The following is a 20,339-nucleotide window of genomic DNA, read 5'->3' as shown; positions in this document are numbered from 1 at the left end:
ACATTCTGAGTTGAGTGTGCTGGTCAATGACATGGGTTTTAAAGAGGTTGCAGAGCTCTGGCAGATTTCCCCAAAAGCATAAAAGTTGTTCATTTGGTTGTGAGAAAGGGTCTTAATTGTCATAAGCAAGCATCTCTGATTGGCACACTTCCACCGTCCCTCTCAGCCCCTCATCCAACCAGTCCTGGATCCCACAGGCAGATGGAACATGGAATCCTGAATTCAGTCGGGGAGTAACTCACATGGGCATTGCACTTTATAGTCCAAGTGACCCTTCCACATGCATTAGCCCATTTGATCCTTTTTAAAATTCTTGGAGGCAGATCTACACACACGCGTGCACGCACACACACACACACACATTCCAGAGACCTCCGTGTCTTTCAGTTTGAAACTTGGTTCTGCCACTTAATAGCTGTGTGACCTTAAGGTGAGTAACTTCTCTGAGCCTCAGTGCCCTGATAACATTCACACAGCACTTTGCAGTTTATCACGCCTTCCACACCCATCATCACAGTCCACTGCCGTGAGAGAAGCAGGGCAGGCATGATCATTCCATCTTTGTACATGAGGCTCAGAGGGTAGGTACTTGCCTGAAGTCACACAATGTCAGTAGAAGAATCAGAACTCAATCCCCAGGCTCTGACTTTCAGGGCCACAACTATTCTATAAAGAACCTCTAAGTTTCATGTCCAAGAATGGATCTTAGAATCCCCTACAATTGTATACAAAAAGTTAGATGTGTACTTTTCTAGGAGGGGTGTCTGTATTTCTCAGATTCTCAGTGGGTTCAGTTGACCCGCCAAAATTTAACAGCCACCACTTACATTATGCAAACAACATCAGACCATTTGGGAAGTTGAATTTGTCCATTCTTCTTCTCATCAAGCCTTTTTTTTTTTTTAATCTAAAAGCCACAAAGAGGGTGAGATGCAACAACTAGGCTTTCTTGCCTTAAACCTCTCTCTACATTTAGTGCTTCTCCCTTGTCTCACATAATCTGCTTTGGAAGATAACCCTTAACAAGCCCAACTGGCCATATAGCTCTTGCATTTTGAAAGTGTGCTCTGAAAGGAGACACCAAAAAAGGACTTGCTCTCCAGTCTTCAGTCCATTAACTCTTAGTTTGCAGACTCTCTATTAGTTGTGGTTCTCGGTTTTGAGAGGTGACATAATGTGTGGTTAAGAGAACAGCCTCTGGGGCCTTATTGCCTGGGTTCAAGCCACTCCTCCACTTACTCGTGTGCCCTTGGGAAGTCACCTCACCTTCCTACCCTCTGCTTTATAGCTATAAAATGGATAATAACAGTACCTGGTTGATAAAGTTGTAGAGATTCAATGAATTAACACTTAACTGTTAGCTAACATGTAAAGCAGTTAGAACAACTACTGTCTGGTCTGCAAACTCATGGGATTACAAAAGGAAAAGAGAATGGGTGATGACAGCAGTGAGAAGTGGAAGTTTATGGGGGAAGACACAGAAAACATGAAAAGCGGTTACAAGAAATCCAGGAGCACTGCCCTAGGGCCCTTCAGGGAAGGTCGAAGAGCCCTGCACAAAGTGTCACTGCATTACTGGTGTCCATAAGGATCAGCCCGGGGCATGATGGGAAGGAGGAAGGGGGAGGAGGACTAACTTGCTGAGCACTCAGGATAAGCCCTGTACCATGCCCAGAGCATTACATATGTTACCTCCTGTAACCCCACAACAACCTGCTGGGTGAGTGATCTTGACCCCATCTTGAAGAGGCAACAGGCTCAAAGAGGTGAAGTGACTTGCCCAAGTTCCACAGCTAGTAACGAGCAGAGCAGAGTCGGACCCAGACCTTTGACTCCAAAGCTCCTGCTGTGTTTATGATAATGCAGTGCTACCTTCAAGGAAATTATGACATAACTAAGGCATTTCAAATAGTAATTACAATAACAACATCTTTAAATGTTGGAGGATGCTAAAAGGGATAAAAAGTCAGTTTTATAGAAAACTCAGCTTTCCAAAAATGACTCACTCCCCAGTGTGTCAAGAGCCAGAATTTAAGCAATGCCTTTTATTTTTAAGTACTTGCAATGATTTAAGAAGGTTCCCATAGCTTCTGCCTCTGACATCTCCTAACTCCACTCCCTACTCCTTCATCCTTTGTCCCACTGACATTTCTTCCCTCCAGACCGTTATCATTTCTCACCTGGGTTATAAAACCACATCCTAACTGATCTCCCTTTCTCCAGTCCCTTCTCTTCTTTCTAGACCTGTCTCCACCTAGCTGTCAGAAACAGCTTTCTACAACACCTGCCTCACCATGCTACACCCCTGCTTCGATCCCCACAAAGGCTTCCCATTGCCCTCCAAATAAAATCCAAACTCAGCTTGGATTTAAAACTCCTGTCATCTGTTCCCTACCTCCCTCCCCATCTGTATTTCCAGCCATACCCTCAACACACATACTGAACTACCTTACAGTTTCCTGAAGGCATCAGCTTTCTATCACCTCTCTCCTTGCATGTTATTCCCTCTACCCTGAGCGCTCTTCCATCACCATTAGACTCCTACCACCATCCATCCAGCCTTCACTTTCAGTTCAGACTTCACTTCCTCCAAGATGGCTTCCCCGACCATTGCCACACCCTCTGCACACTCTCCAGGTTAGGTGCCTGTGCTGTGAGTCTTCAGCCCTGTATTGACTTTCTTGAAGCACTGGATTGCTCTGAACTGTAACTCTCAGCTCTCATGTCTTCCCTCCCCCACCCCCAGGCTGTGAGCTCCCCAAAGAGTCTGAGTCACTTCATATCCTTAAGGCCTAGTGAAATGACTAGTACATAGTAAGCACAGAGTAAATTTGTGCTTATTAACTGAATTCAAACAAAGAAACAATGATGGTCATGTACCAATAAGGTGGTCACTTCCATCTCTAACATGGGGCTTATCTGGGAACATTGTGAGGGCAGAGCCAGGTCGTCGTCGTCTGTTTATTCCCCTAGCCAGCCCAGAGTCTGGCACGTAGCAGTCGTGCACCCAGTAATTACTGAAGCGGTTAATTGCTTGGAGCTGGAGCTGGTGAGGAGAGACAAAGAGTAAGGGAATTGGTGTTGAGCACCCAGGTAAGCCCTGCACTGTGCTGGGGGCTTTATGCCCTGTCCTCCCACAGCTGCCTCAGAATCACTGTGAGGTCACTACTGTTAATGTCCTCATTTTACAGTTAGCAAAACTGAGGTTCAGAGAAATTATGTCACTGTCCCAGAGACATGCAGTGGTAGGGAGAGAAGCTGACCTTTCCAGTCTGGATCCGAGCCCAACCCTCATGCCGGCTCTGTCTCCCCTCATCAGTGAGGCTCCCTCCCTGAGCTGCTTCAGTAGCTGTGACTTCTAGCCCACAGATGACAGAGTATAAGAAACATTCCCACACACTCCCCTCTGCCTTCCAGGATGCCACACTTCCCTAGTTTTCCTCCCACCTCTCTGAAAGTTCCCCCCTGTCCCCTCTGTAGTTTTCCTGTTCTGCTTGCCTGTGAAATGTCAGCAGCCTGAGTTCCTTCCTCTGCTCTCTGCTCTTCCAAACTTTCCTTAGATAAGAGGCAATTTGTACTTTGATACTCAATTCAGATTTTACCTAAAGTATAAACTCCATGAGGGTAGAGTCCATGTCAACCTGATTTGTTGTTTTATCCCTCAGCATGGGCCTGGCACTGTGTAGGTGCTTGATAAATGGCTGTTGGTAAGAGAGTGAACATTTATATCATGTCTGCTGAACTCATTTATTCCTCACAACAATCCCATGAAGTAGGAACTATTACTCTCCCCACTTTATTGGTGAGCAAATTGAGGCACAAGAGATTAGGTAGGTAATTTGCCCAGGGCCATACAGCTAGTAAACCAAGAAGTCAGATTCAAACACAGGCAGTTTGGCTCCAGAATTCAGGCAGTTATCACTCCACCCCACTACTTCTCCTCCAGGAAGCCTCATGGAATCCCGAGGACAAGTTAGGGCCCCTTCTAATCCCCGTGTTTACCCCTAGTAGAACACTTATGACATTACTGTGATGATATGCACAGAAGTCTCCCCTGGAGACCATGACAGGTCTGTCCCCACTGGGCCTGGCACAGGGCACAAACAGTAAATGTTATACGAATGAATGAACTACAGAACTGCCCTCTGAGGTGGAACATATGATCCCTGTCTCTTACATTAATAAACTGAGGCTTAGAGAGGTTAAATCACTTGCCCCAAATCTCATAGCTACTATATAACATAACCCTGTCTAACTCCAAGGTAAATGTTTTTTCCCACCATGCATTTTCATCAGACCAGCATTTAATTTAAGTACTTTTAAGTTCCCTTTTCCATATGGAGATTGGGTCAGTTTTGACTCATCCATCCATTCATCATTTAGGCTTTTCGTTAAACATTGATTCTCAGCCTCTACCCTTGGCCCAGAATTCCCAGGCTGGGGTGGGACTACCAACTTCAAGGCAGTGTGGTCAATGCTAGAGGAGTTCCAGGAGCTGTGGGAACCCAGAGGAGACCCCTAGTCCGGGCAGTCAGAGGGCTTCTGGAGAGGGGTGAAGCCCATCTAGGAGCTCTGGCCAGAGTCCGCTCTGTAATGAATGGGGCCACCCAAGCCCAACAGTCAGATCCCAGAGTTTGAGAAGGTAAGCAGCCTACAAGATCAGACTGGAGCCTGCCCCTCTGGGCTCGGGTCTCCAGGCCCCTGGAAATGTTATTGCCTTACTTGAGCACACACTGGTAACATTTGCATAGGACTTTCCTGAGGAGTTGGCAACAAAGAGAGTCTTACTGAAATTTTTCTGTGTTTTGGGAGTTGGGTGGAAGCACATGCAAGGGAAACCAGGTGTGGAGGCCAGGAACTTTGCTCTATTTCCAGAGGTGGATGCCAAGGCCTCAGCTGGATGGAGCATCCCACGTGGGAATCGTCTTCTTCCTAGCTGGGTCTGCATAGTCCATTTCTCATTTCAGAGCATTTCCAAATCCAGCAGGTCTACCTTTTCTCATTCTACAGATGAAGAAATGGAGGACCAGAGCAGTGAAGTGACTTGGCCAAGGCCTCCTTTCTGGCATGCCTTCAACTACACCAAGTATCAGTGGGGAACTGGCTTGCACAGCTGTTGCCTACATGCCTCAGTTTCTTCATATAAAAAAGGGGTGCATTTTACGAGTTTTTTATATGCTATGGGAGGTCATGAACACAGAGAGAAGAACAGATTCTCTGGAATAAAAGTGGTACTGTGCCACGGGGGCACAGAGCCCAGCCCCTGCCTTTGGGGAGCCCCACTAAGAACCAGCAGTTGCCAGGGTGTGCTCCAAATAGTGGAGGAGAAGAGAGGAGTGGGGGATGCTTCCAGAGGCTGGGGGTGGGCCCTGGGCTGGGCTGCTCCTTTCTTACTGACACAGTACCACTTTGTGCTTTGTGCTTTGTGACAAACATGTTCTGGTTAATGGAGCCCCTGGAGAAGGTGGTTGGTGGAGTGGGGAGGGAGGGAGATACCCCGGGCCTGCCAGAAGATCTCTGAGCCATGCAAATCCATCAGAATTCTGATTCTGAGGGAGTTTTCAGATTGTGGTTCAAGTGCAGAGGCACTTCCTGTCACCAGCTCCCAGCTCCCCAGTCTTCCTTCTAATGGAGACAAAAAGGTACCAAGAAAGGAACGGTTTTCCTCTCTGCAGGCAAAGAGAGGAAATCATTCATCCAACAACTGCTAACAAATAATAATACCCAATATACCTGAGTGTTTGCTACGTGTCAGACACTGAGGACTTTACATCAATTGTGTTACTGAAGCCTCACAATGATCCCATGAAAGCATTGTTTTTACTCCCATCTTAGGTAGGAGGAAATGTGACAAATGCAGGACTCCAGCCCAGGTCTGTTTCCACACTGGCAGCCCTGCTCAGCCAGGCCCTGTGACCAGAGGTACTGGGGATACATGAAGGGTGGTGCCAGACTCTTGCCTGGCAGTGAGGGCGCAGTGTGGTCAGTCCTGAGGGGCGAAGGGGGGTTCTAGGTGCACAGAAGGGAGTGAAGAAACCCCCAAGAAAAGAGGCTCCAAACACCTTCCTCCACCCCTCCTCTACCCATCCCCAGGGGATCAGTTCAGAGAAATGGGGGTGAAGGAAGTGGCCTCAACTCCACCTCCAAGTCTCCAACCAGTCTCTTCTGTAGCTGCAAAGAACAGTTCTCATCCTCACCCCCCGCCCCAGCTGTGTGACCCTGGGAAAGTCACTTCCTCTCTCAGTTTCCTTCAGTATGAATTGGAGATGAAGATGGGTGGCTGCATGGCTTGAGAGAGGGGGCAATGCAGAGGCACTCGGAGAGCTTACAGGGTAAGCCTATGCGGACGGTACCTCTGACAAGTACAGGGGGCATCCAAGGGGCTGCGTGCTAAAGAGCCAGTAGAAGTTTCCCAGGTAACTGACTGGCCTGGGCCTGGGAACCAGGAGGGGGTGTCTGTACCTCGTTGCCACCCCAAGCCTGGAGTCTAAACCACCCACTGGGGCAAAAGGGCCTACTTGTCAGCCAGCTTCCCGACGCCAACCCTGCCACTGCCCTGGCCAGGGAAGAGAGTGAACATGTTGGGCTCCAGGCCAACCAGTATCCAGTCCTGAGCCAGTCATGCAGCTTGGAACTCACCCACCATACACAGTATGAAAGAAGACTGGGCGGTCCCAGGGCAGTGGTGGTGGAAGTCAGAGTAGGAGAGCTCTTTTATCTGAGGGAGATAGGCCCAGGGGGCGGGGGGAGTCTGAGGCTGCCAGCGAGGATGGATTAGGTCTCTCCCTCCAAGCCACACCCCTCTCTCATGTCTTCATTTTGGTCAGTGACCTGGGGATTACAGGCTGCTGACAGATGATCCCTCCACTTCTGAAGCAGGGTCAGGACTCAAACCCGGCTGATTTCGGCCCAAGAACCGAGCCCTAATGCCCTTCCTCTTCGCATTTTCTTCCCCCCAAATGCGGTAGCCAGACCACTGCCATCCTCCAGGCAGTCTGATTCCTGTGTGGCCGGGAGGCAAGCCCAGAGGGGGTCACAGCAGCGGTGGCTCCCGAGTCGCGAGTCTGGATGGCGGGGAGTCTGGTTGGCGGGTCGGCCCCAGGGCTGATTCCCGGAATCGCTGTTTCCAAAGGCCCTCTTGGGAGATGGAGGCCAGGAGAAGGAAGGTCCAAAGAAGACCACCCTGCGTGTACACACCGTCCCCAAAGTCCCAGGAGGACCTGCAAATCACTTGAGCCTTTGCACCGTTTTGTCTGGGCAGAATCGCCTCTCTCTCTCCCTCCCTTCCTCGGCCTGGTCAATTCCAGGTCCTTCCAAACTCAGCTCCAGGAAACTGTGAGAACTAGTTTAAAAGGGGGAGGGGTCAGAAAGGAGGCCGGTTTCAAGATAAGTATACTGTAATCCATAACTTTCTTCTGCTCCTATCATAACCAGTTAGACGTTGTAATGAGTGAAAAGATTCCATTCACAATAGCCACATAAAATGCCAAGGAATGCTTAAGGAACAGAACTATAGGAACAAAATGATAAAATTTACAAAGAGACATAAAAGTTGTGAATAAGTGAAAGTCATTCTGGGTCCTAGATGGAAAAATACCATACTGTGAAGACATATAATCTCCCTCAAATTAATTTCTAAAGGCAGTTAAACCAACTTTCCAAAGGGCTTTTTAAACTTCACTTTCTTTTTGGAACTAGCCTTAAAAATTCTAACATATTTATTCAGAAAACTGTTTTTCCAAAACATCCATGAGAATTTTGGAGAAAAAAAAAAAAGAATCAGGAATCAGAAGGTGACTTGCCCTTCAAAGTATTACAGAACTACAATAATTAAAATATGATACTAGTGCAAAAGGAAATAGCTCCCTAGATGAGAAAGCACTGAGAGGACCTAATTTCACCTGAGAATGCAGTGTAGGTATCTGGTCAGTGGGGACAGAGTGGGTTATTAAGTAGTGCTGTAATAACAGGCAAATCATTGGTGGGGGGGGTTAAATCACAAACTTCACATATTCCACCAAAATTAATTTCAAATAAAGATATAAATGTAAATAATTTTAAAAGCTCTAATATAAAATATAAGAATGCTTTTAGAAAGTTGGATTTGAAAAACCCTTGTTAAGTATGACCTGTAAATAGAATCTATAAAGAAAAAATGACAGATTTGACTACATGAAAAATTTTAATTTTGGTATAACAATAACAAAACAGGATCAACAAAAACAAAAATGGAGAAATGCAGCATATGTCCATATAAGAGGATACTGCTGCCTTTACTATATAAACAGCTATTACAAATTAAGAAAAAGAGAATCTATACGTTAGAAAAATAAGCAAAGATATACATAGATTTTTAAAAAACATGAGTGACCAACACATATAGGAAAAACTAAGGAATCACTAAGGAAATGAAAATTACAGTGACAATAAGATACATTTTTCCTGCTTGAACTGGCAAAGATTAAAAAGATCAGCAGATGCACTACTGTTGAGTGTGTTCATTGATACAACTTTTCCTGAGGGCTGACAGGTAGCTATCAAAACCTTAAAAAAAAAAAAAAGCCTCTGACCCTCTGACCATCAATCTTATTTCTAGGAATTTATCTTAAGAAAATAATTAGGCAAGTTCACAAAGGATGTTCATTGTAGCATTTTTTTCAGTACAGCAAATATTGGAAACAAACTTAAATACCTATTAATAGGGAATTGGCTAAATAAATTAGGGTACATTCATACAATGTACCTACAGTTCATAGCAATTCTTTTAAAAGATTATGCAGATATATTGACTGATAAGAAAAAATGCTTATATTTGTAAATTAAAAAGCAAGTAACAAAAAGTATATTTTTGTAAATGTAGGCACACAGAAATATATATATTCCAGATATTCTTTGCTGAAATGTGTAAAATGTTTTATAATGTTTTACTTATCAGAAGAGGCAATAATAATGTTTCCATTTGGGAAACCTGACGTTTTGCATCAGGGGTTCCTTTCTTCAGAAGCGTCCCTTGACCCTTCTTTGCCCACTCCCACCGCAGCCCTTTTCTCACTGTGAGGTCATTGACAGATGACTGTGTCCACAACTGGCCAACGAGCTCTTTAAGGGCCCATCACGATTGATTTATCTCCAGTCCTCAGGGCCAGGCACATACTAGGTGCTCAATATTAGTGAAATGAATGAATGAATGACCAGTATTCACGTTTTCATGAATAATCAGCAAGTTGAATGGAATCGAATCGGCTGAAAGCCCCCAGGCCTGCTCCTACCTGCCCAGAACTGAAGGTGAGAAGAAAAATGCCTGAGAGTGGGAGTGGGATCTGGGTGCCTCTCTTCCTCTAGGCTCAGCAGCACTGCAACCCCAGCAAGTTACGTTGCCTCGCTGAACCTTGGAAACTCGCCGACTCAACCCTGAAACGCGGAAAGTCACACCTCCTCCAAGGACTGCCTACCAAGCAAGACAGCACACACCAAGCGTTTAGCAGAGTAGCGGTACACAGTAGGCGCTCAAAACTAGAAGCAAGTAGTTGAGCAATGAACACCACTCTGCGCGTTTGTCCCAGGCTCAGATGCACTCAACGAGAAGGATGTGGAGACAGGAAGCCTGGCGACCCTGGGCGGCCGCCTCCCCTGCGCGTGACCTGCAGACACCGGGGCTGGGTCCAAAGGAGGGCTGCTGCTGTGGCTCTGTGTTGGGGCTCCGGCCGCGCACCCCGCGTGGATGCCCTGGCTCCCCCGCCCTCAGCTAGGGCCCCGGCCCACTCCTTCCCTGGGGGCGGAGAGCCGGGGAAGGGACTGGTCCTGCGGGGGCGCGAGGTAAGTGTTCCGAGAGGGGCCTCAGGCCAGACATCCGTCCCCCGCATCCAGCCCGAGCCCTCGCCTAGACCCCGGCAGAACTTGGGCCTTGGGTAGGGGCCTCCCCTGGTACGCCTGGGTTCGAATTCTGCTCTGTCCTGTACTAGTTGTAAGATGTGGGTCAAGTCGCCTCACTTCTCTGAGTCTGTTTTCTCACCTGTCAAGTGGTCTAACTGGACTTGCCTCTCAGAGACAGGGCGTGGTGCGACTTAAGACACTGTGAAGGAAGGGCGAGGCGCAGGGTCCCTCCCAGGAAGAGCGCCTGAGAAGTCAAGCGCCACGATGGCAGAGGGTCTTTCTGGCTGCAAAGTTGTACCTGGGTCCTTGGTCCTGGCCTAGGCCGGACCTGTGGCCTTGACCACGCAAAAGCCGTTTTAGCGGGCTGGGGACCTGCACTGCAAGCCAGGCTGCGCTTCTCCCTGTCCATCTGGGGGTGCACGCGGCTGACATCTTAACGTGGCTCGAGAGTTGATCCGGAGGAAAATGTTGTCGTTGTGTGTCTATGCGTATACAGGTGTGTGAGTATCCACGCGCGTGTCGTATGCACAAGAGCGTCCGTGGTTGTTCAGGAAACAGCGTGCTTGGGGCGGCCGGCGGAGAATCCTCCCAAAGGCACCTTCCCTCTTTTCTCCACGCCCCCCTCCGGGTAAGGAGTTTCAGCCAAACTAACGGAATCTGGCGCGGCCAGGGGAGGGGTAGGGATGGGAGGGGCGATTCCGTCCCGGAGCCACTGGTTTGAGGATAATTACTTTTAATGTCAGAAAGATTTAGTTTAATATCATCTCTATTAGGCTGCCGGGAGGGTAATTAAACGCGACGCGCCGCAGCCGGCAAACAGATGGCGTCTGCTTGCTCCGAGGCTGCGGGCAAACAGCGCAAAAGTCAATGCCACCCGGGTTCCCCACCAGCGCCCCTGGCCCTGCTCCTACTCTGCGCCACCACGCCGCGCCTCCAGCCCCCTCCATACCCTCAGTCCCCAGCCCCGGCCTCACCCTGGGTCTCCAGCAGGGCTATCCCTTTGTACCCCACCACTGCCTGGGCAGGGGCGAGGGTTGGGGACCAGTCTCAGACATGAAGGAGGTGGATTTTCGTTGCTCAGAGTGTTCCCCCGGGGCCCTCACACCCTGGCACGGCGGAGGCGTAAGCAAATGAGTTTGAGCCAGGAGGACGTGCATGAGTGAGTGTGTATGTGTGTGACTCTGTGAAGATGGGCTTTCTGCCCTCAGCCACTTCATTTGTCCCGGAGGTCTGGCTTTCTCTGCTCAGGGTCCAGCGGCCCGCAAGGCCCTCGGGTAGGGTTAGGTCCGTGGACGAGCGATGGCGCAAGTGCACGAGCATGTGCTCCGGTCTGGTGTTCAGCCACTGAGATGGGAATCTGTGAACACCTGGGTGAGAGGTCACTCACCGAGTGAATGTCTCAGAACAAGGACATGCTTATGAGAGTGCTGTGAAGTCCATCAAACTTTCCGAAGGGATCCTCTCGGGTGGGAGAGCAGCGTCAGAGATGCATGCACCCACTGGGCGGACACTCCGTGCAGGTACGAGGTGTGTCCAAGACTTGTGCAGAATGAGGTCACACGTGCAGACTGTGTGTCCAGCTGTGAAGCCACACTCTGGTGTGTGTCAGGGGCGTAGCCCCTAATGCCTCAGTCTGGGCATGCTCTCCCCACCGCTGGCAGCTCTGTCCAGCCACCCACTTCTGGTCTGCTCCCCTCTGAGAGCACAGGCCAAATCAGGACTAGCTCAGAGTGGCCTATGGAGGTGTGAGTGCAGTGACTTCGACCAAGGACGGTTACTCTGACTCCTTCCATGGCACATTCACTCCCATGAGCAGGGGGGACATCAGAACCTCGGGGATATCAAAAGAAAGATTGTGGGTCCCGGACCTGTTGGGCTGTGATCCCAAGGAGGGAGGTGACTGCTCTAGGGGTGGGCAGGTTCCCTCTGGTTGGTCTGGGTTCCAGAATGTGTCCTCTCCCCAGCTTAAGAAAACGAGATTCCTTCTACGCCAGCGGGAAAACGCGGGGATCCCAAATCCTGTGGCTTGACGCTTGGCTGCCGCAGGATCACTGGGACCGGACTGGGGGAATCTCACAGTGGCCTGGCCTCAAGTGAGAAGAGGGGTGTTTGGGCCAACGCCCCTCCGGAAGCTAGGCAGATTTCTATTGTTCATTTCGTTTGGGGTTTAAATTAATGTCTCGAAAACTTTATCCAAGGTAGCTCTGGGAGGAGGCGCCGGATTCTGTCGTCTCTCCTCCACCCACTGCCCTGCCAGGGTGCAGTTAACGCATAGATTTCCTTGACCTCATAACCTCAAGTTGTTGGAAGGTGGGGTCTGGGTCCTTCGCTCCTAAAGGATTTTTATCCCAGACTCACTCCCTTACCCTCAGTCCATGCGGGAGACCCAGCGGGAGCTGACCCCTTTCTCTCTCCCAAACATGTTCTCAGGCTCCAGCGAGTGGAATTTGCCAGGAGCGAACAGCCGGGTTTCTAGCCTTATCGCAGACTGTCAAGGTCTGAGCACGCTGCGCGCGGCCCTGGTCAACTTTCTGGAAGCAATCTGTCCGAATCTGCCTGGCTCTTGCGCGCACCACCCCCTCCCCGCCCCGGTATTCGGTTTGGCTTCGCCGAGGAACCTGCGCGAGGTCCCGCGCTGTGCGGTGGGGCCTCGCTTGTCTCGCCTTCCTACCCCAATCCCCAGCCCCCGGCGTAAGAGGCGTTCGGGCTGGCAGCAGTAGACCTGCCAAGTGGAAGGGGCTGCGTTCCGAGGCCCCCGGCCGAGTCTGCACGCCCAGTACGTCCGAGCCCCGGCTGGCGCGGGCCAGAGCCTGGGGGCCCTGGAAGTTCGAAAGGGCAACGCGGCAACCCTTGGTCGGGAGTGGAGGGAGAACGACTGGAAAACTCATTTTTTCTCATGAATTAAACGAATTTTCTTTACTCTGAAGGAGAGAGAGAAAAGTAGAAAAGAAAAATGAGTGAGAGAACATTAGAACGAGGAAAAGACAGAAAGTAAAGGGAAAGAGAATCACAGCGAGAGAAACCCGAGGCGATCCCGCCTGAGGACCGCGGCATTAATTCCAGATGTTGCCATTCAAGAGGGAAACAAAATCCGAAACTGTTACCTCCTCTGCGCACCGAGCTGTTCCTCAGAGCCGTGACGTCAGGACGGGAGGGTAAGGCGAAAGTTAAAACTACTCATTGGGGCCCGCGGCGACCTTGTCTCTGGACCGGAAGAACAGGCAGACTGATGTGCGTCCTGCGTCCAAGAGGATATAGGGAGACAGAGAGAAGCCACTTTTTACTTTCGTTTAAAAAAGAAAATCAAATTGTTAACTTAAAACAACGACGAAAAGAATCCCACCACCACGGAAAAGATATCTAGATGCTGCAGAAGTGAGGAAAGGAAAGAGAAAAATGGGCAGAAGGATGGGGTTAGAGGGGCTGGGAAAGGAAAGGCGCAGAGCGCACTGCCCCGGCGGGCGCCGACAGGAAGCGCTATCCCATTTCTCCTCTCCCGGCTCCTTAAAAACGAAAATCCTCAAGCCACACTTACCCTCCGTGATGCCTATCGTACCAGGACTTTTAAAATAAAGGATCTGCCTTTTAAAGGCGGCGTGGGGGGAGGGGGGGAAAACAGCCTCCACTACCCCAAACGCGTTGGACTTGGGAGCATGCCGAAACAGAGCTGGATGGATGGAGGAAAAATCTTCCTGGCATTTATGCCATGAGCACCCTCCCTTCTCCAGCCCCGCGCTCCCATTCCACCCCCACCCCGACCGCGGTAATTAAATTGTCACCTGCCCCCATCCCGCCCTGGGCCGCCAGGGCTACTTGGGGAGGTTGACCTTGCCAAGCGCCCCCGGCCAGTGAGAGCGGCGCAGCGGAGCCCGCGCCCCAGAAACCGAGGGGTTACACACGTCTACTTAGAGGCGCACCCGACACGGTAATTAGGCGCAATTCACACGCTCTCGGGCACACGGAAACTACTTGTCACGGTATTTTCAACGCTCCTCCTTGCCCACTTTTTTCCACTCCTTCCCTGGAGCGCCCCCTCCCCTCCCCGAGGCCCTCAGAGAAGCTTTTGGAGTTTCGAATCTTTCGGACACTGTAGAGTGCGGGGCTCCCCGGGCGCGGGCCCGGCCAATCAGAGCGCCGTCTGCCTCCCCTGGCCAATGGCAGGCGCCACATTGTTGGCCAATTCTGTCTAATGGAGCCCTAAGGAGCAACAATAGAGCTGGGGAGCTGCTCATTGAGAGTCTGGCAGCGCCGGGCAGCTGGGGCCAGACTGTGTGCAGCGTCCGGCGCGCTCCGCGAGGGGACGCGGCGCGGCAAGGGCCGGGTCGTGGGTTCCAGCCAGTCGATCCCTAAACGGTTCCCCGGCTCCGACTTCCGACGGAAGGGTTGGACTGCGCAGCGTTCTGAGGGGGTCCGGAAGTTCGGACATGGTGACTGAAGGAGGGTGACGTGGTCAGATAAGGGGCCGGGGGCAAGGGGAAGAGGCTGAGAGCGCCAGCGTCGCGAGCGGAGCTGGGAGGCGCGTGCAGCGCCCGCGGAGGAGGATCCCCGAGCCCAAGGCAGGTAGTTGAGGGCCGCAGGGAGGGCAGGGGAGGCGGCCCGGCCTTCCGCCCCTGTTGATGAAGCCCGGGCCACTCTGGCCTCAGGGACTGCGCGGCTCGAGGGGCCTGAGGGAAGAAGGCAGCGCGCAAAGGAACGGGGCCCAGAATTCTTGGGTGGAGACACCAGGATTCGGGCTCAGGCGGGGAACCGGGTACCCAGAGGAGGCCGCGGCGGAAGCTTAGAGTTGGGCCCGCTTGGGCCTCCTGAGGCCACGGCGCAGGGGGGACTCCTGCGTTCTCTCAGACCCAGTTCCAGAGGCGACTCTCACGCCTCGGTGGTGCCTGCTGGGCCATTCAAGTCCCAGGAACCCAACTCCGAGACCAGAACTTGGGAATCTGCTCCCGAGCGGGGTCCCGCGGTGCCCCAGAATGGAGAGGGCGTGTCTGACGACAGGATCCCTAAACCGGGAGGGGAGGGGAAGGCCGGGTGAGTTGGTCAGCTAAAAGGCTCTCCCTCCTGCAATGCTTAACTTTTGCAAGATACTTTTTCCTCCCCGACTACTCCAGACTACAAGGCTAAAAACTGTGCCACAGGTTTACTCCATCTCCAAGCCCAGCCTATGCCTGAGGGTTTTTTTTTTTCACGCACACCTCTCTCTCCCGCGTGGACCCTGGGTCCCAGACCCCCATATTACCTGTTTCTCACTGTTTTCTTCGCCCCTCAAGCTAATCCTCGGGCTGGGTTTGCCTATAGAAGGAAAGATCCTTCTACTGCATTTCCTCTGTAATCCACCTCCCCAGGCCTCCTGTACTCCGCTCCACACCATTTTCTCTTCCCCGCTAGAGGCCCGCCCCTTGGAACTTGTACCCCCACATTTCCACGGGTCCCTGGGCTCCTGGGCCTAACTTTGCCCCTGAGTTGTTTCCTAGCCTTCACTCCACTTCCTAGAGCTTTTTTTTTTTTTTTCGTCCCTGAGTTTTCTCTCCAACTCCTGCTCCCACCAGCAAAAAATCTTCCAGCCCAACCAGCTGAACTCTATGCTTTGATATTACCCTCCTCTTCACCCTTCTACAAAACTGAACGTTTCGCCTTGGGTTTTCCTGTTTTGCTCTTGGCATCAGTCTAACAGTTGGGTCAAAATTTTCTAATTCGAGTCCCATCAAACAAACATTTCTCTCTGCCTGTCTAACCTCAGTTCTGCTAAACTCTGGGGGATCTTTTTTTTTTTTTTTTCCAAACCCGTGTTACATTCATCTGAACCAATGACTTTCAAACTTTATATGTCTTTTAATTTTTTTCAGTGGAACCACTGATTCAGATGAAATCTTACACCCATTACATAATTCAGTTATAAGAACTCTGGTGGGAGTGGGGTCGGGGAGCTGGGCATTTACAAGGGGACTCCAAAGGCACCTCCTCCCAGCGATTCGGCAACTGCTAGCCAAACCTCCCGCTGCCGAAATGCCCCTCTCTAAACCTGGATTCCTCCAGGGTGCGCTTTAGCTTAGCGCACCATGCGCTCCTCACCGCAAGTTTCTCCCCTCTTCCCACGGTGTTCCACGCCAGGTCCTGCCATGGAGCTGCGCTCCGAGTTGCCCAGCGTACCCGGCGCGGCGACGGCGGCTGCGACAGCGACGGGGCCGCCCGTGGCTTCGGTGGCGTCGGTGGCAGCGGCGGCGGCGGCGGCCGCTTCGCTACCTGTGAGCGTGGCGGGCGGCTTGCTACGAGCGCCGCCGCTGTTGTTGCGGGCTGCGGAGAAGTACCCGCGGACCCCCAAGTGCGCGCGCTGCCGCAACCACGGCGTGGTGTCTGCGCTCAAGGGCCACAAGCGCTACTGCCGCTGGAAGGACTGCCTGTGCGCCAAGTGCACGCTCATCGCCGAGCGCCAGCGCGTCATGGCGGCGCAGGTGGCGCTGCGCAGGCAACAGGCGCAGGAAGAGAACGAGGCGCGCGAGTTACAGCTCCTCTACGGCACTGCCGAGGGCCTGGCGCTGGCCGCCGCCAACGGCATCATCCCGCCGCGACCCGCCTACGAGGTCTTCGGCTCAGTGTGTGCCGCCGACGGTGGGGGGCCGGGAGCGGGAGCGCCCGCGGGGACCGGAGGCGGCGCCGCGGGCGCGGGGAGCTCAGGTGAGGAGAGGGGAGCAGGGACGGGGTTCAGGGGCGCGCGGCCCAGGGACTTGTCTCGGTACTGAAAGAGTAGAATCCCGTTCTCCAAACACCCCACCTGGTGGAGTTGCCTGCGCACCAAGCCCCCGATTTGAGGCACAAACACACAAACTTTCCTTTCTCCCCTTTCTGAAGCATTTGCACTTTATTCCTTTCTCTCACCGCAGGCCCAAATGTAAACGCTTTAATCTTATTGCCTCTACCCAAACGCAGCCATGTCCCAGCTTTCTTGCTCACTTCACTGGGTCTGCTCCCCAGCGCGAGAACCGACGCGTCCTATCTTTTCTTTCATTCTGCGCTTCTCCACAAGCCGCAGAGCCCTCCGCTCCTTCCCAACTCTCTTCAGCAATCCGACCCTCTCCAAGTCCCCTCCCCCTCCCCGCTTCGCTTTCTCTAGGTACTGAAGACGCCGAATTCCTTCCCCACCCCACTCCCCCCCCGCCCCCGCAGGATTCCATTTCTCCTGTTCCTAATGTTCCCTGGTCAACCGCCTTGCTCCTTCTTTCTAGCTTCCTTCCCCGCTCGCCTCCCTTTTCTCAGAGTACGCGCTCTCTCCCTTCTCTCAATCCCCTTTCCTCTTCCCAGTGCACTCCCTGTCCGGCTCTGGCCGCACCCTCTTCTTCGAGACTCCCTAGGCTTTTGGGGGAGGGGGTGCGGAATTAGGCCTGGGCTCACTCAGCTTCCAGCTTGGGAGGGAAGAACTAATTAGGTCTTAATTTTTTTTAAGGTTTTTTAATGTGGACCACTTTTAAAGTCTTTTTATTGAATTTGTTACAATATTGCTTCTGTTTTATGTTTTGTTTTTTGGCGGGAGGCACGTGGGATCTTAGCTCCCGATCAGGGATCAAACCTGGACCCCCTACGTTGGAAGGTGAAGTCTTAACCACTGGACCGCCAGGGAAGTCCCACTTAGGTCTTAATTTTGGAAAGGATGGATTAGAAATAGAGGCTCTACTTTTGCCTGTAGAGAGGCTTGGGATCTTGTAAATGCCCAAGGTGCATTCCCCTCCAGGCTGTGCTGCCCAGGGCCACAGAGCACCCAGGGCTGGATTGGCTCTTGGAATCACAGGGGTGGAGTGAGGTCTTCTATACAGTGTGCGGTGCAGGTGCAAGTTGTGTTGGCTCCTGTTTGACCTCTGGGTCAGGCCACTTCTCCAGAGCAGGCCAAGACTAGGAAGGGTGAAGGTACTGGGCACAGGAAGAGGGTCACTGGACACTGAGGTTACAGGGCACAGGTGGTTGGGGTTCTGGGTACAGAAAGAGAATGTGCTCTGGGAGCCGAGAAAGAGCCAGGGCTGTAGGGGCTCAGAGGGGAAAGAATGCTGGAAGAAAAAGAAAGAAGGGTTTTGGAGCCAGTGAATGAGGGTGGTGAGGCTCAGAGGGAAAGGAAGCTGGACTCCAAAGGGCTCTGGTGCTGTGGGGTGCGGTCACTTCCCTGATAACCCTCCTTTACATACCCCTTTCTCCCCTCCTAGAGGCCAAGTTACAGAAGTTTGACGTATTCCCCAAGACGCTGCTTCAGGCAGGCCGCGCAGGCAGCCCGCAGCCGCCGCCGGGAAAGCCCTTATCACCCGACGGCGCGGACTCTGGTCCCGGGACATCGTCCCCAGAGGTGCGAGCGGGCTCGGGCTCGGAGAACGGCGACGGCGAGTCCTTTTCTGGGTCGCCCCTGGCCCGGGCCTCCAAGGAGGCAGGTGGCAGCTGCCCAGGCAGCGCTGGCCCCGGAGGCGGCGGCGAGGAGGACAGCCCGGGATCCGCCAGCCCTCTGGGTTCAGAATCCGGTTCCGAGGCCGACAAAGAAGAGGCAGAGGCCGCGCCCGCGCCCGGGCTGGGCGGGGGCCCGGGTCCACGGCAGCGGACGCCGCTAGACATCTTGACGCGCGTCTTCCCGGGCCACCGGCGGGGTGTCCTGGAGCTAGTGTTGCAGGGCTGCGGCGGCGACGTGGTGCAGGCTATCGAGCAGGTGCTGAACCACCACCGCGGGGGCCTGGCGGCCGGCCTCGGCCCCGCCGTGCCCCCCGATAAGGCCGCGGTAGGGGCAGTAGCAGCAACGGATGACGCGTGGCCTGGCCGCGTCGACGCCGCGGCCGCCGGGGGGCCGGGGCTGCCCGCGCCGCTGCAGGCGGGCCCAGCCGCACCTCCGCACCACAGACCTTTGCTGGCCGGCGCCATGGCGCCCGGGGCGCTGGGCTCGCTGAGCAGCCGCTCGGCCTTCTCGCCACTGCAGCCCAACGCCAGTCACTTCGGCGCCGACGCGGGCGCCTACCCGCTAGGCGCGCCGCTCGGCCTCAGCCCCCTGCGCCTGGCCTACTCGGCGGCGGCGGCGCACAGTCGCGGCCTGGCCTTCATGGCTCCCTACTCCACCGCCGGCCTGGTGCCCACACTCGGCTTCCGCCCGCCCATGGACTACGCCTTCAGTGATCTCATGCGCGACCGCTCGGCCGCCGCCGCTGCTGTGCACAAGGAGCCTACCTACGGCGGCGGCCTGTACGGGCCCATGGTCAATGGCGCCCCTGAGAAGCAGTAGGGCGAGCGGCCCGGCAGTCGGGCGGCCCCCAAACAGGGACCCCAGGCTTGCCCCGCGGGCTGCCGGCCCGTCTTTGCCTGGTGCGCTCTCTGCGCCCCGGCTGGGATCCTCTCGCTCCAAGGTGGTTTTCAGTTTTGTTTTGGACGGTGGGTGGGGAGAGCTGAGCAAAGAGGAGCAGCTTCAGATGCAGATGTTCTCGGAGGGGATGTGAGACCCCCATCCTCGTCCCGCGACCCCATCAAGGCTCCCCATCCCTTCAGAAGGCCGGGAATTCTTGAGAATTCAGAGGCTGCAGCCGCTGCGCAAGCTCCTGCCTCTCCTGTCGCTATGCTCGTCACACCTGCCCGCGCTCCCAAATGGTTGGCAGGATAGTCCGAGAGTCTGTCTTCTGTGTCTCCCCCTCCCTTAAAAAATTTTTAATATTCGCTCTAACAAATATAAATTTAGGATGTATAAATCTCTTGGCACTGAGTCGAGTCTTTGGGACACACATATATATCGATATCAATTGTAAAAAAAAAAAAGGAAACAAGTTCTAAGGTGCACTTTCTTCGTTGCGGTATTTGTCGCTCTCTTTGTTGCTTATGCCGATAAGCATGGGTTTCCTTGGTGCAGTGTGAGTTTTTATATATGTATAAATCTATATATAAACTATACATATATATACAAGCCAGTGTATAATGTTATAAAATGGAATTCTAAGTTATTAATTGTAATCTGTAGGTGACCTCGGTATTAACGTGAAAAATATTCAAAAACAAGCAAAAAAAAGGACAAAACGGAAAAAAATTAGACTATGCGCGCATTGTACTTATCAGGTTTTATAGATTAAATATATTGTAAACTCGAGACGAATCCTGCCCACCCGCCCCTCTTGCCTGCGGCCTGTCTCTCCCTAAGGAGCGGTCTAGGTGCGCACTGAAGCAGGAACAGAGTGACCCGTGACTGAGCCGGAACCGCCCGCCGGAGGGCCCATCCCCGCCTCGCGGGACTCGCCAGGCACCTCGGCCGAAGGGCCGGCAGCGGAAAACGCTGCTGCAGAGAATGGCTCACTTTGTGCTTTCCTTTGCCTAGACATAAGCTAGAAATAAATGTTATTTTCTAAGAAAACAGCAACGAATCCCGTCCCGCTTCTCGGGCGGCCGGGTTGATAATCTTAATTCCTCGCCGGAACCGCGGTATCAGGGAGAAGCTTGACCGAGGTCCGGAGGGTGCTTACGACCCTCGGGAG

General features: G+C 52.9%; 1 protein-coding gene across 2 annotated transcripts; it reads left to right on the top strand.

Moving 5' to 3' along the window:
* Positions 1-14,362: 14,362 nt before the first annotated feature.
* On the top strand, positions 14,363-20,028 carry DMRTA2 (DMRT like family A2). Of its 2 annotated transcripts, XM_082614508.1 has the most exons (3): positions 14,363-14,433; positions 15,979-16,542; positions 18,057-20,028. In XM_082614508.1, exons 2-3 carry the CDS (start codon positions 15,987-15,989, stop codon positions 19,106-19,108), a joined length of 1,608 nt encoding a protein of 535 aa, XP_082470634.1. In that variant the 5' UTR covers positions 14,363-14,433; positions 15,979-15,986; the 3' UTR covers positions 19,109-20,028. The 2 variants fall into 2 exon arrangements, with proteins under 2 accessions (XP_082470634.1, XP_082470633.1); XM_082614507.1 differs by lacking the exon at positions 14,363-14,433 and having other exon boundaries at positions 15,500-16,542.
* Positions 20,029-20,339: the final 311 nt, after the last annotated feature.

The sequence above is a fragment of the Mesoplodon mirus genome (genome assembly GCF_964341445.2).
Source record: "Mesoplodon mirus genome assembly, chromosome: 3".
NCBI lineage: Eukaryota > Metazoa > Chordata > Mammalia > Artiodactyla > Ziphiidae > Mesoplodon > Mesoplodon mirus.
This window is presented reverse-complemented; position numbering and strand designations above follow the sequence as displayed.

Excerpts from the sequence above, each read along its gene's own strand:
- DMRTA2 (XM_082614507.1), top strand. The coding sequence starts at position 15,927 with ATGCGCTCCTCACCGCAAGTTTCTCCCCTCTTCCCACGGTGTTCCACG. Across the intron at positions 16,543-18,056 it reads CGCGGGCGCGGGGAGCTCAG|AGGCCAAGTTACAGAAGTTT; the intron begins GTGAGGAGAGGG and ends CTCCCCTCCTAG.